At 44.1% G+C, this 17,659-nt stretch overlaps 1 protein-coding gene across 4 annotated transcripts in view; it reads right to left on the bottom strand.

Moving 5' to 3' along the window:
- Positions 1–210: 210 nt before the first annotated feature.
- spen (spen family transcriptional repressor) overlaps positions 211–17,659 on the bottom strand; it is a 48,805-nt gene continuing 31,356 nt past the window's right edge. For all 4 annotated transcript variants that reach the window (XM_024006439.1, XM_024006441.2, XM_024006440.1 and 1 more), the window contains exons 9-15: positions 11,756–11,869; positions 11,526–11,626; positions 3,585–11,418; positions 3,080–3,415; positions 2,726–2,920; positions 2,369–2,527; positions 211–2,193 (exon numbers count right to left, since the gene is read on the bottom strand). In XM_024006439.1, the coding sequence (XP_023862207.1) occupies positions 2,062–2,193; positions 2,369–2,527; positions 2,726–2,920; positions 3,080–3,415; positions 3,585–11,418; positions 11,526–11,626; positions 11,756–11,869 (8,871 nt within the window). In that variant the 3' untranslated portion in view covers positions 211–2,061. The remainder of the gene's footprint in view (positions 2,194–2,368; positions 2,528–2,725; positions 2,921–3,079; positions 3,416–3,584; positions 11,419–11,525; positions 11,627–11,755; positions 11,870–17,659) is intronic.

Genomic DNA, 17,659 nt, shown 5'->3' with positions numbered 1-17,659 from the left:
CACAAGTAGTAACATGAAGACGCTGCATATTTTCACAAGTAGTAACCTGAAGACGCTGCATATTTCACAACAAGTAGTAACCTGAAAACAATGTTCTGCATAATCAGAGTAACAACTAGATAATACTGTTGGTAATATATCATACAGTAATGTATCTGCAGTGGAACAAGGCATACCAAGACAACGGGCAAAAACAAGCAAACACAAATCAAGAGTGACGGACCATTTAATGGATCTGTAGATGTTAAACAACCATTTATTTTAGTTTAAAAATGTCCTCATGGAGGAACAGCAAAATACACTGAAAATTATGAAATAAGATTGATCAAAAGACAGTTTAAGATAAATAATTTTGTTTTTGGGGTATTTTCTTGTAAGTTGTATACAAAAATTATAAGTGCCTTCAACATCACCATGAAAGTATTCAGCCTGCAGTCATAGAAATATTTACACCACAAAAACTGAGAATCTGCATCGGTTCACAACTAGCTTCGTCTTTCGGACTGCTTTGTTTTGTCACACAAAACAAAACATGAAGACCCTGAATGGAGACAGTAATAAGGGAAAGAACACAAGAGCACATATTGAGAACATGAGTATTTACAGAATTGGCTCAGGGAGAAACTAGTTCAGGGAAAGGAAAGAGAGACCGTTTACACATACATTCCCAGCATTGTTTAAAGTTTTAGTCACATTCGTTGCCTTACGGATTGTATTTACCCTTTACTTATTCAAGTTAAGCATGCTACAGCTGTCATTGAGTAATTTGCTTTTTGACTTTGGGAGCACATATTGGTATCCAGGAGTATTTTCAGAGGAACGGTAGAGGGCAGTGGAGGACACAAGGAGAGAGACAGAAGGACTATGTTCACCAACATCAAATAGAACAGTTTATGGCACTCCATGGAAATGAGGACAGGATTTCACAATGGAGTAGTAGTATGTATGCTGTAACAGGTTGGGCTGATGAAGAAAATATATAAAAAACAAAGTACAAACAGAGGCTGGTACAGTAGATCTGAGTGACAAATACAAAGTCAAGTATGAAAATAGGTTCTGGGGGTTCATTGAAAAAGAGATTTTGGCACAGAATCAATTCCAATAACAAAAGTTTGTAAATGTCACGCCTAGGAGTTTTGTAGGGGTCCTTGCCAGTTGCCACCCCTCACCACCGACCAAAAGGTTGATAGTGATGAGTTGTCATATAATCCACTTGGCCTCCTTACATACTTTTAATCTTTAAATATTTATAATATTTACAGTTTTGCAATTGTCTACGACACCTTGACTTGTAAATAAGACAAACAAAAATAAACAAATTATATATATAGTCGCCTGTTGAGGCATTAAGTGCAAACTGTACAACTCAAATTGTACCCTCTGAGGATAGAGTTGACTCTGGAAATGAAGTAGAAGGAAATCAAGTTGGCCGATGGTAGAAGAGTTGAAGCAGTACAGAAGATTGATGAAGCAGACATTATTCCTTTTTCTATTTTTCTCGTGCACAAGTAAAGCTGGTCACTGGCGCATGTCTATTATAATTAGGTAGCATTTTATTCTCTAATCTGTACAAAGATCATGTTTTTTTTCTCAACATAGTGCAATGACTGATTGGATCTGTTCTCTAAGAAAATCCCCAAAGGATGTAAATAAAATCACAATCATTATTTCAATGAGAGTAAAAACATCCCTTAGCAGTCTTTCTCTTTATGTTCCTTCGACTCCGCGAATGCTTTCAAAATCAATACGCAATCCGGTTTACTTCCAACGATTGCAAAAGTGAAATGTATGATCATAGAATTGATCATGAAAACCCCCAATCCACCCTTCCGTATGCTCTCCGTAAAGGCAGGGAGTTGTGGAATCAGAGGTGGAAGGATGACTTAAGGACTTGGTGAAGAGAAGTAAGAGTGAGTGCATGTTTTAAAAACAAAAAAAGAGGTCAAACCCATCCAAACTGAGGCATTTCCAGTTTTCTAACCTGGATGAAAGTCCAAAAAGGCTGGTGTTGGCTTGATTCTGTTGGGTTCTAGAGAATGGAGTTTTTTTTTATTGGAGGTATTACACGGAGGCAATGACAATCATGATGTGAGGGGAGATGCTGGAGATACTGTTGAGAAGGTCGGGGGCGAGCCGCGACAGGTGGCTCTCAGAGAAATCACATGGTGGAAAAATCTGCACCACATATGCCGGCTGGGGAAGGAAGAGACAAGACACGTGTCAGTTGTGTTTCCAACCTCATTGTTTGAAATCAGTTCAGTACCATACTCCCATCTCCACCTAATATTTACTTGAATACAGAAGGGCCATTACAGGTCCATTTGAAATGGATGCTGATATGGCTTAACAGTCAGAATGCAACACATACCTGATTGGAGCCGGGGTTGGGGACATTGATGATCCCAGCTGCTTGTTTTTGCTGTAGGTAGGTGATGAAGCCTCCTTTCAGGAGAAGGGTCTGACTGAGAACGTCCTCCTGATCCCGTCCACATGGCAGAGCTAGCAGGAGGCAGTAGTCACTCTCCACCTATAAACAACAATCATCAAATCGGTTGTGCTTTCACCTGAAATGTTACTGAAATATTAAGCATGTTTACATTCACAGTTGTAATGAGAACTAGTTGCCTGCAAAGAAAACATTACCTAAGAGTGTCTTAGTTTGGAAACATTCTACAAGAACCGTGATAAAATGCATAATTTCAATGACGGACAACTAGCAACTCACCATCATCCTGCGAGCCACGCCCTCAAGCTGGGACGCTTCCAACCTCATCCTCTGTGCGATGCGGAGCGGGGCCCCTCCCTCCAGTGGCGGCAGTGAACGGTGGGCAAGAACGTTGTTGCCAGAGACAAAGTGGAGCTGCACGGCAGCCGAGTCATTCTTCAGAGCCAGCAGGCCTTGCCATACTATGGGGTATTTCTGCACAAACAAAAGTGTAGCAAAGAAAGATCAGAGAAATATATGACATTTTAAGTATAAGCAATATTATCTGAACTGATTTCTAATTCTAATCTATCCTTACTAATGATGACTGAAAGTCTTCAGGATTGTTTTAATTCCCATGATCAGCCTCCTTACCATTAAAAGCTGCACCATATCGACGGACCGGTATCCTGAGTGCCCCAGTTTACCCTCAGGGTGCAACTGTGAGGAACTTGAGAGGGGTGCTACTGGAGGGCTCGGCATGAAGACTGGTGGGCCCTTCTGCAGAGCTAGCTCTTGCTTGTGGGAGAGAGCCATGGGAGAAGTATAAGAGGGTGAAATGGTGTCCCTCTGCATCCGGGGCATGTGGGATAAGTCCATGGAGGCTGTGTGACGGAGGTGGGAGTTGTCCGATTTGGTTTCACTTCCTCCACCAAGTGACCCAGCAGAGAGTGACTGAGATAGCTTGCCCCTGTGGCTGAGATCATCATCCTGAGGAAACGAATAAGACTTCAGTGCTATCTACATAGAAGTAATGTACTGTAGGAGAGAAACACTAAAAATAATAGTCAAAGTCAATCCTAACTGAAAACACTGGCAAAAACACTAAACATCTGAAACTAATGAACTAAATTTAAACATGAATGCATAGTTCTCTGACCTGGGAAGGTGTGATGCCGCGGGGAGCCAGGTTCAATCCCATCGAAGAGTGACTAGAAAACTGGGAGTGGAAGCCCTGCATATCCCGGTACACTGGGAAGGAGCCAGTGCCACCTGGATGAATCAGCTGAACACCTTGAGGATGATGATGAGGAGACACCATAACAGGGACAGATGGATGGACCCCCATCATCCTGCTGATCTCAGTATGAGGTGGGTGAGACATCTTTGCCTCCAATGTTTTAGGAATCTCCTTCCGCATCTGCGTCATGCCTTTTGGAGTCTTGGAGGCAGCAGAGAGGTTGGTGATTGAGGTTCCTCCTGCCTCAGGAGTTTGTGACCGACGTCCCTCTGCAATGGTGTGCTCTCCTAGCTGATGGTGCATTAGGATGCGCATGTCCCGTATGTCGCGCATGTCTCTGATGTCTCGGGAGGCCATGCTGTACTGGTCCAGACGTAGGCCTGCGTGATGCAGCCCTCTGTGCTGCTCTGCCTGCATCATCATCACATCTGACTGGAGCTGGGGTGCAGAGGGTCTGCACAGCCCCTGGTTGTAGTGCTTCATGTTCTCTTCGGCACAGCTGTCTGATGCTCCCCGAGTGGGGCCCGTATGTGACTGCAGCACCATTTCTCTGATGGTGTTGGCGCGCTGAGGAGGTCCAGTGCGGGGAGATGGCATGGAATTCGCCCGTCTTCCATGATTCATTCCAGAGAGCTGTGGGGTATTCATCCTGACATCGCTGTGCGAGAGGTGACCTATAGACACTGACTGGGTGACGCTGTGTGACACCGGGGTCATTATAACAGACTGCTCTGGGTGGGGGTGGTGCATACTGGCAACATATGGAGACATCTCAGGCATGCCAGGATGCAAAACCATAGAGCTGGCATGGGGGGACATTGAGTTTCTGGGAGAGCAAACTTTCGCAAAGGGTAAAGGTGAGTGGCCCGTTGCTCGAGGGGAATGAGGCTCTTGCTTGAGGTGTGGGACTGACCAATCAGATGGGGTACTGGGACTAGGACTCATGCGGTTTCCAGTCAAAGATGGGTAATGTGGATTCATGATTGGGCTGAGGTTGGATGTCTGGTGTGCCTTTGCCATATCCACCATCATTGGTTTGGATTCTGCTCCAGGCTCTTTCTTTACGTGCTGCTGCATCACAGCCCGATTGTACATCAATATTTGAGGACTAGTGACCGGTTGTTGAAACATCCTTACTGCGCTACCCTGGGGTCCAGTGTGATATGACGACTCTGACTTTTCAGAACCAGGACTCTCCTGCTTAATGGTGGAGATGACAGGCTGAGAATTGTATGTATGGCCAGTTAAGAGTACCCCCGGGTGTCCGTACCCTGTGGGTGTCAGGGGTCCCTTGGGAATGCAAAGCTGGGATGGGGCAAATGGTTCTTGCTTAATCTGAGATTTAGACACAGACTGCTGAAACTCTATGTCGACTGCACTGGCCGGTGGGATCTGGCTAATTTTGGCACTGATCCGTTGAGGTCCCTCTGTTTTTTGCCCTGAGTAACTTAGTACTACCACACCCTCGGATGTATTTACCCTGAGGCCACGACTGGAGCCTGTGTTGTAGGGTGTGCTCTCAACTACAGACCGTCCTCTGCAGTTTACATCCTCTGCCACATCCACTCCATGGTAACAGTTGTTCTCGTTCATACTTGATCTGGATTTCTGTTTGGTTAGAGATAGGCCAGCATTACGGTTACTTAGGGAGATTCGAGGTGCTTCCTCAGTGTCAAAGGGCATTGGAATCCGGCTGATGACAGAGGTAGTAGGGGAAGAAATTACTGAATGCACCATCTTCTCTCCAAAGTTCTGCTGGGTCTCGGTGAGCGGGGATGGTTTTTGAAGAGTGAAAGGAAAGGGTCTGTCTTCAGGATGCGTGTGCCTAGCAGCCATTGTGTCAGATGAGTTTTCATTCTCCGACATGCGAGGGTCTGCCAGCGTTGTGGTTAGCACTGTAGTAGGAATGGCATTGCTGTTTGATGCTGACACATATTTGGGATCCATGAGGATCTTTCTGAGAGTGCTGGAGCTAGAGTCAATATCCGATGCCTTAGTATCAGGAGGCATAAGTGGATTTGCCGACTGGCTTCCAAGTGCTGTTACTGCTGGTGCAGAGGGAGTCACTACAGAAACTAGAGTTGCAGGAGTAGCATGTATTATACTTTCTTCAGATCTGTGAAGCCAGTCTCGTGAAACAGGCATCTTGCCATGGCAGGGTGGAGGGACATTCAATTGGGTTGGAGAAGGTGTGAGAGCAGGGGATGGAGAGAGAGTAGGGGCTACTGCTGATATTTGAAACTTTTTGAAATGAGGAAGTCTCTTGGTGCCAGAGTGAAAGGCTGATTCTTCAGGTACGGGTTGTTCCACAGCAGGTTGTTCTGCCTCCTTGGGAGTGTTCACAGTCATGGTACATGTGATATCACATTTGCAGGTAGCAGCTGCAGTGACAACAGTGGCTGTTGCTGTAGCAGTAGCTGCCTTAGAGTTGATGACTTCAACTTCTTCAGGAATGGACTCTGGTAGCTTGAAGGGGGAGGTCTCAGCTTCTGATACCTCTTCAGCAGGTTCTCCCTTCCGGTTGACAGCCTTTCGTCCTCTGGACCTCTTTGGAGTCTTAGGTCTGACTGCTTTCCCTTTTTTTGCGTGTGTTTCTGGTAGAAGGGACTCATCTTCAGCAGAGGCCCCAGAGACTGTTGATTCAGAGGCTTTAGCATCTGTCGTCAGGGGTTTGGCACTGGGAATCAAAACTCCCATCTCTGGGTCAATAATGTTGCTGATAGCCATGTGTGTTTCTGGTTCCAAGACATCATTGGCAGAGGGTAAGACCAGAGGCTCTGGGGTAGGAACAATTGCAGTATAAGTGGAAGGAGCTGTGAAACCATCTGTATCAGTAGATATGTCTTCAGCAGTAATGGAATCAATAGCAGCAGCTAGTTCGGTTTCACTGGCAGGAATAGCTGACTTCTCCCCCTCCATTTCATTCTCTGGTTCTACAGTGACAGGGGGCAACAGGGTAGGTGGCTCTGCAGGTGGTTCCTTATAGGGTTGAAGAGGTTGCACAACTGTAAGTTTGGCAATATTCTCCACTGCCCGTTCCAGTTCCATCTGACGTGCCAAAATAGCGGCTGCTGGGTCTACCGTTTGTTCAGGGTCTAACAGAACATCTTCCTTTTCCTCTGGGCTGAACTCTGCGGCATCTTTCAGATAACACTGAGTCCTTGCTTCTTCTTTATCTGGTACTCCTGGTTTGGCATTTTTAGCAGTGGTCTCAAAAGATTCAGCCTCATCCTCCTCAGAGCAAAGCAACCCTTTCACATCATCTACGCTTACACGAATCTCAAGGTTTCTCAAGCCATGCGATTTATCTTCTGTCACCAATTTGGCATTTCGTGTAAACCTTGGTGCTTTTGTGTAAACCTTGGTGCTCTTTTCAGATTGTTGTCTTTTCTCCACATGGGTAGATTCTATCCTCTCAATGTCCCCTTCAGAATACTTTTTCTCAATTTGATCAGTTAGCACTTTGTTTCCTTCGTCTTTCTGTGTTGGCAAGCATTGCATTGCTTCCTCTAATAATTTCCCTGCTTCTTCTGACTCATCTTTTATTTTGGGCTCAGGCTCTTCAGTAGTTGTACTATCAACTGACTTCTCTCCTGATGATGTTGCACTCTCGGATTGTTTGTCTACTCTACTTGCTTTCCTACCAATTGAAGCCCCAGTAAGTGAAGACACTTGAGCTGTCTGCACTTTCTGCATACGGGGTGAACACCACCCCTCAGACATTCTGGAACCCTGTCCAGTGTTCGCAGGCTCTTTCATGTCAATGTCTTCCTCTGATGATTTCTGCGAGTCCCCTTTCACTGGTGACACATCTTCCCCTCGCCTGCGTGACTTGGGTGGGCGACCTCGCCTTGTGTAGGTAGATGTGTTCAATGCATCCTGCTGCAGCACTAGATCCTTGTCAACACCACACTTACGGGTGGAGCAAGAGGACTCCACCACCTCTTTACATGGTGGCTGGGCATCCCCTTCAGATGGTGTGGCATAAACTGACCGAACATTTCGCCGTCTGCTCCTTCCGTGGATTAGAATTGATTCATTCTCAGAGTCAGGGACATTAACTGGTGACTTGGCTGTGGTTTTAGGTTCTGATGATGCCTTTAATACTTCTCCTCGTGGAGATGAAGACCTTTTCAGCTTCTCTCTGTCAATTCGCTCACTCTTTCGAGTTACTGGTTTCTCAGAGACAGCGGTTTTGGGGGGCTCCAGGATTTGTGTTTCTGACACATTTGGCTTAGCTCTTTTACTCTTGGGTTGTTTGCGAATTGGCTTTGCTGGTTTGATTCCAGGCTCTGAGACTGGTATGTGAACCTCTTGGGAATCGTCAGATTTCTGAAGTTTGTCAATGTCCTTAGAATATAGTTTCTCTGGTTGGGTCTCTATCTTTACCATTTCTATATTCTCGTCAACCTTGGGGGAAGCAGAGCAGGTGAATTCAGCAGCATTCGCCTCAAAACTACTTAATGAGGCACCAGGAGTGGGAAGCTTATTATCAAGGAAAGATGTATGATCCACTGTAAGATTGCCTTCAGTTGTAACTCTGGGTTCACATAATACCTCTTTAGGTTCAACTTTAACCTCAGCATCTGAAAGGAAAGGTGATATGGGTGTGATTAAAATCGAGGCAGGGGGTTGGATCTCTACTAGAGGAGATTGGGGTGGGAACACTTCAAGATTATGTTCTACTTTTTCCTCTTCAATCAGTGAAACAGTCTGTTCAGAGGATGAAGTAGTTAAAACAACCTCTTTCTCCTGCTGTGGAGAAATCTCTCTGGGTGAAGAAAGAAACTGTGAAATTGGCAAGATGAGAGCAGGGCTGACTGATTTAATATCGGCCTTCTGCATGAACTCTAAAACCTTGGGAGACTCTTCTTGTTCACTCTCATCAACACTTTCAATTTCTTGTGGAAAGTGGCCCCATGAGGTCTCCTTCTGTTGTTGAAGCTCCAGAAAGCGGCTATGAAAAAGCACTATGGGCTCTTGAAGGTCCCCTCCCCATGGCCCAGGTTGTCCTTCGACAGCATCCTGTTTGGCAGGATGTCTGCCAATTCCCAACTCAGGATCTTTGCGCTCAAGATGTTGTAGACGCCGTGAATCTTGCTCAAAGATTGAACTATGAAGAAAACGAGATGCAAACAGCTCCTGCCGTTCCAGATCCTCTGCTTTGTGGTCTTTCTTATTGTCATCCAGTTTACCTTCAGAGTCGGTACGAATCTTCTTCTTTTTCATGTACCAAGACGGGATAGGTCGTGGTACAGACTCTACCTTTTCTTTGTCTGAGCTACTGCGAAGACTGGCAAAGCGAGAGTCTCTGTCAAGAAAGGACCAATTATCCTCCCTTGCGGAGGACAATGACTTGGCTCGCTCAAGAAGTGCTTGTGTGTCTGGAGTGATAGTCTTGTCTAATGCAAAAGAATAGAACTTGTTCTTCTCCAGGGAGCATGAGAGCTTGAGGCCTGTCAACCTTTCTTCACGTTGCCCGAGGATAGAGGACAGTGAGGTGTTGGACTTAGGGGAGTGGTTTTTGTTCTCACCATCATCATCTGAATCTGATGGTACTTCTCCAGGCTCTAGTTCACACACAAGATGTTTGCAAATGCTTTCTTGTTTCACAATGCTACTGGGGAAGGTCATGTCCATTCTGAGGCAGTCAGATTTGATTCTACTCTCCCATCGTTGAAGTAGCTGCTCGTTACACCCAAGCAATGCTGTTTTAAGCTTAGGAAATTCTGTGATAGTGGAACGGAAATGATTAGGTGTCATGTCCAAGCTGTATTTCAATGAATCTACTAGCGAGTAGACTTTGTCCTCTTCTTTTGGAGAGTCTTTAGTCTCTTTATTGGTAACTGATTGTGCTAACCGGGAAGCACACTCTTCTTCATTTGAGGGAAAGGGACCAGAGCCAGAAAAAGATATGACACTCAGGTCAGGGTCTTCATTTAATTCACAGGAAGACCTGTAGTTGCGGGCTCTCTTACCACTTAGCAAGTCAAAGTCAAAACTCTCGGATTTCTTATTTTTGCTAGATGGAGAATCGTCTGTAACATCTTGAAGTGCTTTTCCTACCTCATGCACCAGATTGCACCTTTCAAAGTCCTCTGTGTCGCCGTCTTGTGAGCTTTCTGATTTATGTGATTTGTCAGGCTCTTCTAGCTTCAGCCGAAGCTGTCGGCTCTGTTCCATTTGTTTTCTGCAGGTCTGAGAGTGGTCAAGGTCAGACTCAAGTCGTTCCTCAGTCTCCCCTCTACTTTTGTAAAATCCTACACCCTGCTCGCCATTGTCTTGTTGCGGCAGTTGCGTGAATGCGTCCTGGTCAAGACTCCCATCAGAGATTTTCGTGAGACTTGATCCCCAAAACTGAATTTTCAGACAGGTTGGGTCTAATGGATCTGTTGCCTCTTCTGTTGGTTCTCCAAGTCGTGACTGAAGTTCCAAACTGAGTCCAAGCCCCATTCCCATGGAGACTATTTCAGACTCTTGTTCATCTTGAGGACTGCAAACAGTAACAAGTCTCTCAGATTTAGCCTTGCAATGCTCCATCTTATGAACCACTTTTCGCAATAAGCTCTTTTCACCCTCATTCTCCTTTGCCATAGCACTGTCAGGTGTCTTCCTAAGTCCCAGTCTACTGCCCTCTTCCGGACTCTCCCTCTTCAGTTGATCGGTCTTCCCCATGGAGTCTTCAAAACGCCTCTTTCGTGCAGCTAGACGGTGAACATCCACAGAGTTAGAATCATCATACCTAGGGTCAGCTTTCATATGTTTTTTGGCTTTCATTTTACCATCCTTGTCTACAACTTTTGGCACCTTCCCATGCTTGACTATATCTCCTTTTTGGGGATCTATGCGGAAGGGAGGACTTTTCTGATCCCTTGAAGGTGATGCAAGCCGAATACTGTCATTCCCACCTCTAACTCTTTGTTTTTCTAGGATAGCATGACCAAGCAATTTCCCTTCCTTCTCCTTCACACGTGTTAGCTGCACCACACAAGGTGGTAGATCTAGCCGTCCTTTGCCTGAGCCTTCTTTTTCCTTAAGAGGAAACTTGCTGACTTTGCTTCGAGGGCCTGCATCTGGACTAACTTCTCTTTCCAGTTTAGGCACTGTCTCAGGCGATGGAATGCTGGGAGATTGCAATTTAAGTTTTCTCAACCTCTGTTTCTCACCCTTCTCCTTGCGCCCAGACCTCTTTTCCTTATCACCCCCAGTACCATGTTCAGTTTCAAATGGTCTCTCCTTCTCTGGCTTATCGCTCTTATTATACCGATCGGGTCGTGCCTTGTCAAATCTCGGAGGTGAGAGTGAACTGCAGCTGGCACTTCGCTCTGAGGATCTACAGCAAATGCGGCGATCAGAGTCATTTGGTAGACGCTCAGAGAGGGAGTGGGACGCTGTAGGACTGGCAGGGCGATGAGGGTGAGAAGGGCTCTGGCTGTGTTCCATTGTTCTCCGCCCATGGTCACGTTCACGGTCTGTTTCAAAGCGCTCCCGCTCACGCTCCCTCTGCAAGTAACTGTATTTGCGGATGTCCTGCTCATAGGGGTCTCTGTAATCTCTGTATTCACGCGGATCATCAAAGTAACGCGGGTCATAGAAATCCCCCTGGTATGAGTCCCATTCTGTGTAGAACTCGCGGCCTCTGTCAGGTAACTTGCGACGGGGATCTTCTGTGAAGGTTCCTCCAGGTGTTCGTACACTATTATCAAAGAATGGCCGTTCAGCTGTAAACTCATATTGCGGCCTGCGCTCATCCCTGATAAACACACAAAAAATAGGAATCAAACTCATATTATTCAATGTCATTGGAATTTTTCAAATGGGGATGTGTGACAAAATTAATCTAGTAAAAATGATACAAACCTTCGCTCAGACAGGATTTCATAGAAGTCGCGAATGTCCTGACCAGATGCCTGCATTGAGTGATAGAAAGCCATCTGACTTTCCTGATTGGCAAAGTCCACCTGCAAACAAAAACACATGGAAGTTGATAAATCAGAGACAAATATCATTGTTTGGACTATGGTCTTCAATCACCTGGCCTATTTCCCCAACCAACAGGGATTCTATTTCATAAGATTTTTTTTTGCTACCTTAATTTTGTTGCCACCAATCTTCCAACCCTTGGTCTCCTTGACAGCTGCCTGCGCATATTCTATGTTATTATACAGTATAAGGGCCATTCCTTTGGGTCTGTCAAATACAACCTGTGGTGGGAGGGGAGAGAAGAAAGAAACATATTTAGTAAAACCAAAATTATCTTCTTTATATACAGTGCATTCGGAAAGTATTAGACCCCTTGAATTTTCCCACATTTTGTTAAATTACAGCCTTGTTCTAAAATGGATTAAATAGTCCCCCCCCCAATCACTCTACACACAATACCACATAATTACTAAGGGAAAAACAGGCTTTTAGAATTTATTTGCAAATATATTTATTTWTTTATTTTTTACACATTTACTGTAAGTATTCAGACCCTTTACTCAGTACTTTTGAAGCACCTTTGGTAGCGATTACAGCCTAGAGTCTTCTTGGGTACACTACAAGCTTAGCACACCTGTATTTGGAGAGTTTCTCCCATTCTTCTCTGCAGATCCTCTCAAGCTCTGTCAGGTTGGCTGGGGAGCGTCACAACACAGCTATTTTCCGGTCAGGTTCAAGTCCAGGCTCTGGCTAGGCCACTTAAGGACATTAAGACTTGTCCCGAAGCCATTCCTGTGTCGTCTTGGCTCTGTGCTTAGGGTCACTGTCATGTTGGAAGGTGAACRTTTGCCTCAGTCTGAGCAGGTTTTCATCAAGGATCTCTGTACTTCGCTCCGTTAATCTTTCCCTTCATCTTGACTAGTCTCCCAGTCCGTGCCGCTGAAAACCATCCCCGCAGCATGATGCTGCCACCACGCTTCACCATAGGGATGGTGCCAGGTTTCTTTCAGACGTGATGCTTGGCATGCAGGCCAAAGAGTTCAATCTTGGTTTCATCAGACCAGAGAATCGTGTTTCTCATGGTCTGACAGTCCTTTAGGTTCCTTTGGGCTAACTCCAAGCGGGCTGTCATGTGCCTTTTATTGAGGAGTGGCTTCCGTCTGGCCACTCTATCATAAAAGGCCTGAATGGTGGAGTGCAGCAGAAGAGGTTGCCCTTCTGGAAGGTTCTCCCATCTCTGCAGAGGAACTCTGGAGCGCGGTCAGAGTGACCATCGGGTTCTTGGTCAGGGAAGTGACCAAGATCATTCTCCCCCGATTGCTGAGTACGGCTGAGAAGCCAGCTCTAGGAACAGGATTGGTAGTGCCAAACTTCTTCCATTTAAGAATGATGGAGGCCACTGTGTTCTTGGGGGCCTTCAAAGCTGCAGATTGTTTTGGTACCCTTACCCAGATATGTGCCTRGATACAATCCTGTCTAGGAGCTCTACGGACAATTCCTTCGACCTCATGGCTTGGTTTTTGCTCTGACATGCACTGTCAACTGTGGGACCTTCTTGAAGACAGGCGTGTGACTTTGCAAATCATGTCCAATCAATTGAATTTACCACAGGTGGACTCCAATCAAGTTATAGATACATCAAGGATGATCAATGGAAACCGGATGCATCGGAGCTCAATTTTGAGTCTCATAGCAAAGGGAAAGGGGATACCTAGTCAGTATTACAACTGAATGCATTCAATTGAAATGTGTCTTAACTCAACCCCTCTGAATACGACATGTGCGGGGAGCAGACTTAAAATCGACATCTACGTCATCGGTGCCCGGGGAACAGTGGGCTGACTGCCTTGCTCAGGGGCAGAATGGGGCATTCAGTTGTAACCTTGTCAGCTTGGGGATTTGATTCAGCAACCTTTCGGTTACTGGCCCAGGGTCTGAATACTTATAAAGATGTTTTTTTATTTGTAATAAATTTACAAAAATGTCTAAAAACCTTTTTTCGCTTTGTCATTATAGGGTATTGTGTGTCGGTTGAAATTACGTATATATATATATATATATATATATTTTTAAAAATCAATTTTACAATAAGGCTGTAAACATAACAAAAAAAATGAAAGAGGAAGGAGTCTGACAACATTCTGAAGCCACTGTACGAATACAAACACACAGTACCAGTGAAAAGTTAGGACACCTACTCATTCAAGGGTTTTTCTTTTTCTTTTCAAAGAAACCACTACTAAAGGACACCAATAAGAAGAAGAGATCTGCTTGGGCCAAGAAACACAAGCAATTAACATTAGACCGGTGGAAATCGGTCCTCTGGTCTGATGAGTCTAAATTTGAGATTTTTGATAACAACCGCCGTGTCTTTGTGAGATGTAGAGTAAGTGAACGGATGATCTCCGCATCGGTGGTTCCCTTCCCACCGTGAAGCATGGAGGAGGAGGTGTGATGGTGTGGGGTTGATTTGCTGGTGACACGGTCTGTGATTTATTTAAAATTCAAGGCACACTTAACCAGCATGGCTAACACCTTTAGTGGGACTATAATTTGTTTTCAACAAGACAATAAATCAACACACCTCCAGGCTGTGTAAGGGTGATGGAATGCTGCATCAGATGACCTGGCCTCCACAATCACCCGACCTCAACCCAATTGAGATGGTTTGGGATGAGTTGGACTGCAGAGTGAAGGAAAAGCAGCCAACAAGTGCTCAGCATATGTGGGAACTCCTTCAAGACTGTTCGGAAAAGCATTCCAGGTGAAGCTGGTTGACAGAATGCCAAGAGTGTGCAAAGCTGACAGCAAGGCAAAGCTGGGCTACTTTGAAGTATCTAAAATATATTTTGATTTGTTTTTGGTTACAACATGATTCCATAAGTGTTTTTTCATAGTTTTGATGTCTTCACTATTATTCTACAATGTAGAAAATTGTAAATATAAAGAAAAACCCTTGAATGAGTAGGTGTGTCCAAACTTTTGACTGGTACTGTGAGTGTGTGTGTGTCACAAGTCCTTAACTGGCAGCTTCATTAAATAGTACCCGCAAAACACCAGTCTCAACATCAACAGTGAAGAGGCAACTCTGGGATGCTGGCCTCCTAGGCAGAGTCGCAAAGAAAAAGCCATATCTCAGACTGGCCAATAAAAATAAAAGATTAAAATGGAAAAAATAACAGACACTGGACAGAGGAACTCTGCCTAAATGGCCAGCATCCCAGAGTCGCCTCTTCATTGTTGACATTGAGACTGGTGTTTTGCGGGTACTATTTAATGAAGCTGCCAGTTGAGTTGTGAGGCATCTGTTTCTCAAACTAGACACTAATGTACTTGTCCTCTTGCTCAGTTGTGCACCGGGGCTTCCCACTCCTCTTTCTATTCTGGTTAGAGCCAGTTTGCGCTGTTCTGTGAAGGGAGTAGTATACAGCGTTGTACGAGATCTTCAGTTTCTTGGCAATTTCTCGCATGGTATAGCCTTCATTTCTCAGAACAAGAATAGACTGTTGTTTCTGACAAATGCTAATGATCCAGACACTCAACTAGTATAAAGGAGGCCAGTTTTATTGCTTCTTTTCAGCTGTGCTAATATAATTGCAAAAGGGTTTTCTAATGATCAATTAGCCTTTTAAAATTATAAACTTGGATTAGCTAACACAACGTGCCACTGGAACACAGGAGTGATGGTCGCTGATAATGGGCCTCTGTACGCCTATATAGATATTTCATTTAAAAAAAAGGATATATATATATTTTTTTTAATCAGTGTTTCCAGTTACAATAGTAATTTCCAACATTAACAATGTCTACACTATTTTTTTATCAATTTGATGTCATTTTAAAAATGTACCAAAAAAAGTGCTTTTCTTTCAAAAACAAGGACATTTCTAAGTGACCCCAAACTTTTGTATGTATGTATGTATGTATGTATGTATGTATGCATGCATGTATGTACGTACAGTGGCAAGAAAAAGTATGTGAACCCTTTGGAAATACCTGGACTTCTGCATAGATTGGTCATCAAATTTTATCTGATCATTATCTAAGTCACAACAATAGACAGTCTGCTTAAACTAATAACACACAAACAATTATACATTTTCATGTCTATTGAACACACCGTGTAAACATTCACAGTGCAGGGTGGAAAAGGTATGTGAACCCTTGGATTTAATAACTGGTTGACCCTCCTTTGGCAGCAATAACCTCAACCACAAACATTTTCTGTAGTTGCGGATCAAAACTGCACAATGGTCAGGAGGAATTTTGGACCATTCCTCTTTATAACACTGTTTCAGTTCAGCAATATTTTTGGGATGTCTGGTGTGAACCGCTCTCGAGGTCATGCCACAGCATCTCAATCGGGTTGAGGTCAGGACTCTCCAGAAGGCGTATCTTCTTCTGTTGAAGCCATTCTGTTGTTGATATACTTCTGTTTTGGGTTGTTGTCCTGTTGCATTACCCAACTTCTGTTGAGCTTCAATTGGCGGACAGATAGCCCTACATTCTCCTGCAAAATGTCTAGATAAACTTGGGAATACATTTTTCGGGCGATGATAGCAAGCTGTCCAGGCACTGATGCAGTAAAGCAGCTCCAAACCATGATGCTCCCTCCACTATACTTTACATTTGGGATGAGGTTTTGATGTTGGTGTGTTGTGCCTTTTTTTCTCCAAACATAGTTATGTGTGTTCCTTCCAAACAACTCAACTGTAGTTTCATCTGTACACAGAATATTTTGGAACATCCAGATGCTCTTTTGCGAACTTTTTTTTGGACAGCAGTGGTTTCTTCCGTGGTGTCCTCCCATGAACACCATTCTTGTTTAGTGTTTTACATATCATAGACTTGTCAGAGATGTTAACATGTTCCAGAAATGTCTGTAAGTCTATGGCTGACACTCTAGGATTCTTCTTAACTTCATTGAGCATTCCGCTCTGTGCTCTTGCAGTCATCTTTTCAGGACGGCCACTCCTAGGGAGAGTAGCAACAGTGCTGAACTTTCTATTTATAGACAATTTGTCTTATTGTGGACTGATGAAGATCAAGGCTTTTAGATATACTTTTGAAACCCTTTCCAGCTTTATGCAAGTCAACAATTCTTAATCTTGGGTCTTCTGAGATCTCTTTTGCTCGAGGCATGGTTCACATTAAGCAATGCTTCTTGTGAATAGCAAACTCAAATGTTGTGAGTGTTTTTTAAAGGGCAGGGCAACTCTAACCAACATCTCCACTCTCGTCTCAATGATTGTACTCCAGGTTAGCTGACTCCAATTAGCTTTTGGAGAAGTCAGCCTAGGGGTTAACATACTTTTTCCAAACTACACTGTGAATGTGTTCAATAAAGACAAGAAAAATACAATCATTTGTGTGTTATTAGTTTAAGCAGTCCGTTGTTGTGACTTAGATGAAGATCAGATCTAATTTTATGACCAATTTATGTAGAAATCCAGATAATTCCAAATGGTTCACATACTTTTTCTTGCCACTGTATGTATGTACATACAGTTGAAGTCGGAAGTTTACATACACCTTAGCCAAATACATTTAATCTCAGTTTCACAATTCCTGACATTTAATCCTAGTAAAAATTCCCTGTTTTAGGTCAGTTAGGATCACCACTTTATTTTCAGAATGTGAAAAGTCAGAATAACAGTAGAGAGAATGATTTATTTCAGCTTTAATTTCTTTCATCACATTCCCAGTGTGTCAGAAGTTTACATACACTCAATTAGTATTTGGTAGCATTGCCTTTAAATTGTTTAATTTAGGTCAAACGTTTCGGGTAGCCTTCCACAAGTTTCCCACAATAAGTTCGGTGAATTTTGGCCCATTCCTCCTGACAGAGCTGGTGTAACTGAGTCAGGTTTGTAGGCCTCCTTGCTCGCATACGCTTTTTCAGTTCTGCCCACAAATTTTCTATAGGATTGAGGTTAGGGCTTTGTGATGGCCATTCCAATACCTTGACTTTGTTGTCCTTAAGCCATTTTGCCACAACTTTGGAAGTATGCCTGGGTTCATTGTCCATTTGGAAGACCCATTTGCGACCAAGCTTTAACTTCCTGACTGAT

The sequence above is a fragment of the Salvelinus sp. IW2-2015 genome, linkage group LG17, assembly GCF_002910315.2.
Source record: "Salvelinus sp. IW2-2015 linkage group LG17, ASM291031v2, whole genome shotgun sequence".
Taxonomy (NCBI): Eukaryota; Metazoa; Chordata; class Actinopteri; order Salmoniformes; family Salmonidae; genus Salvelinus; species Salvelinus sp. IW2-2015.
Note: the sequence above shows the minus strand (reverse complement) of the source record. Positions and strands in the feature narration are given on the sequence as shown.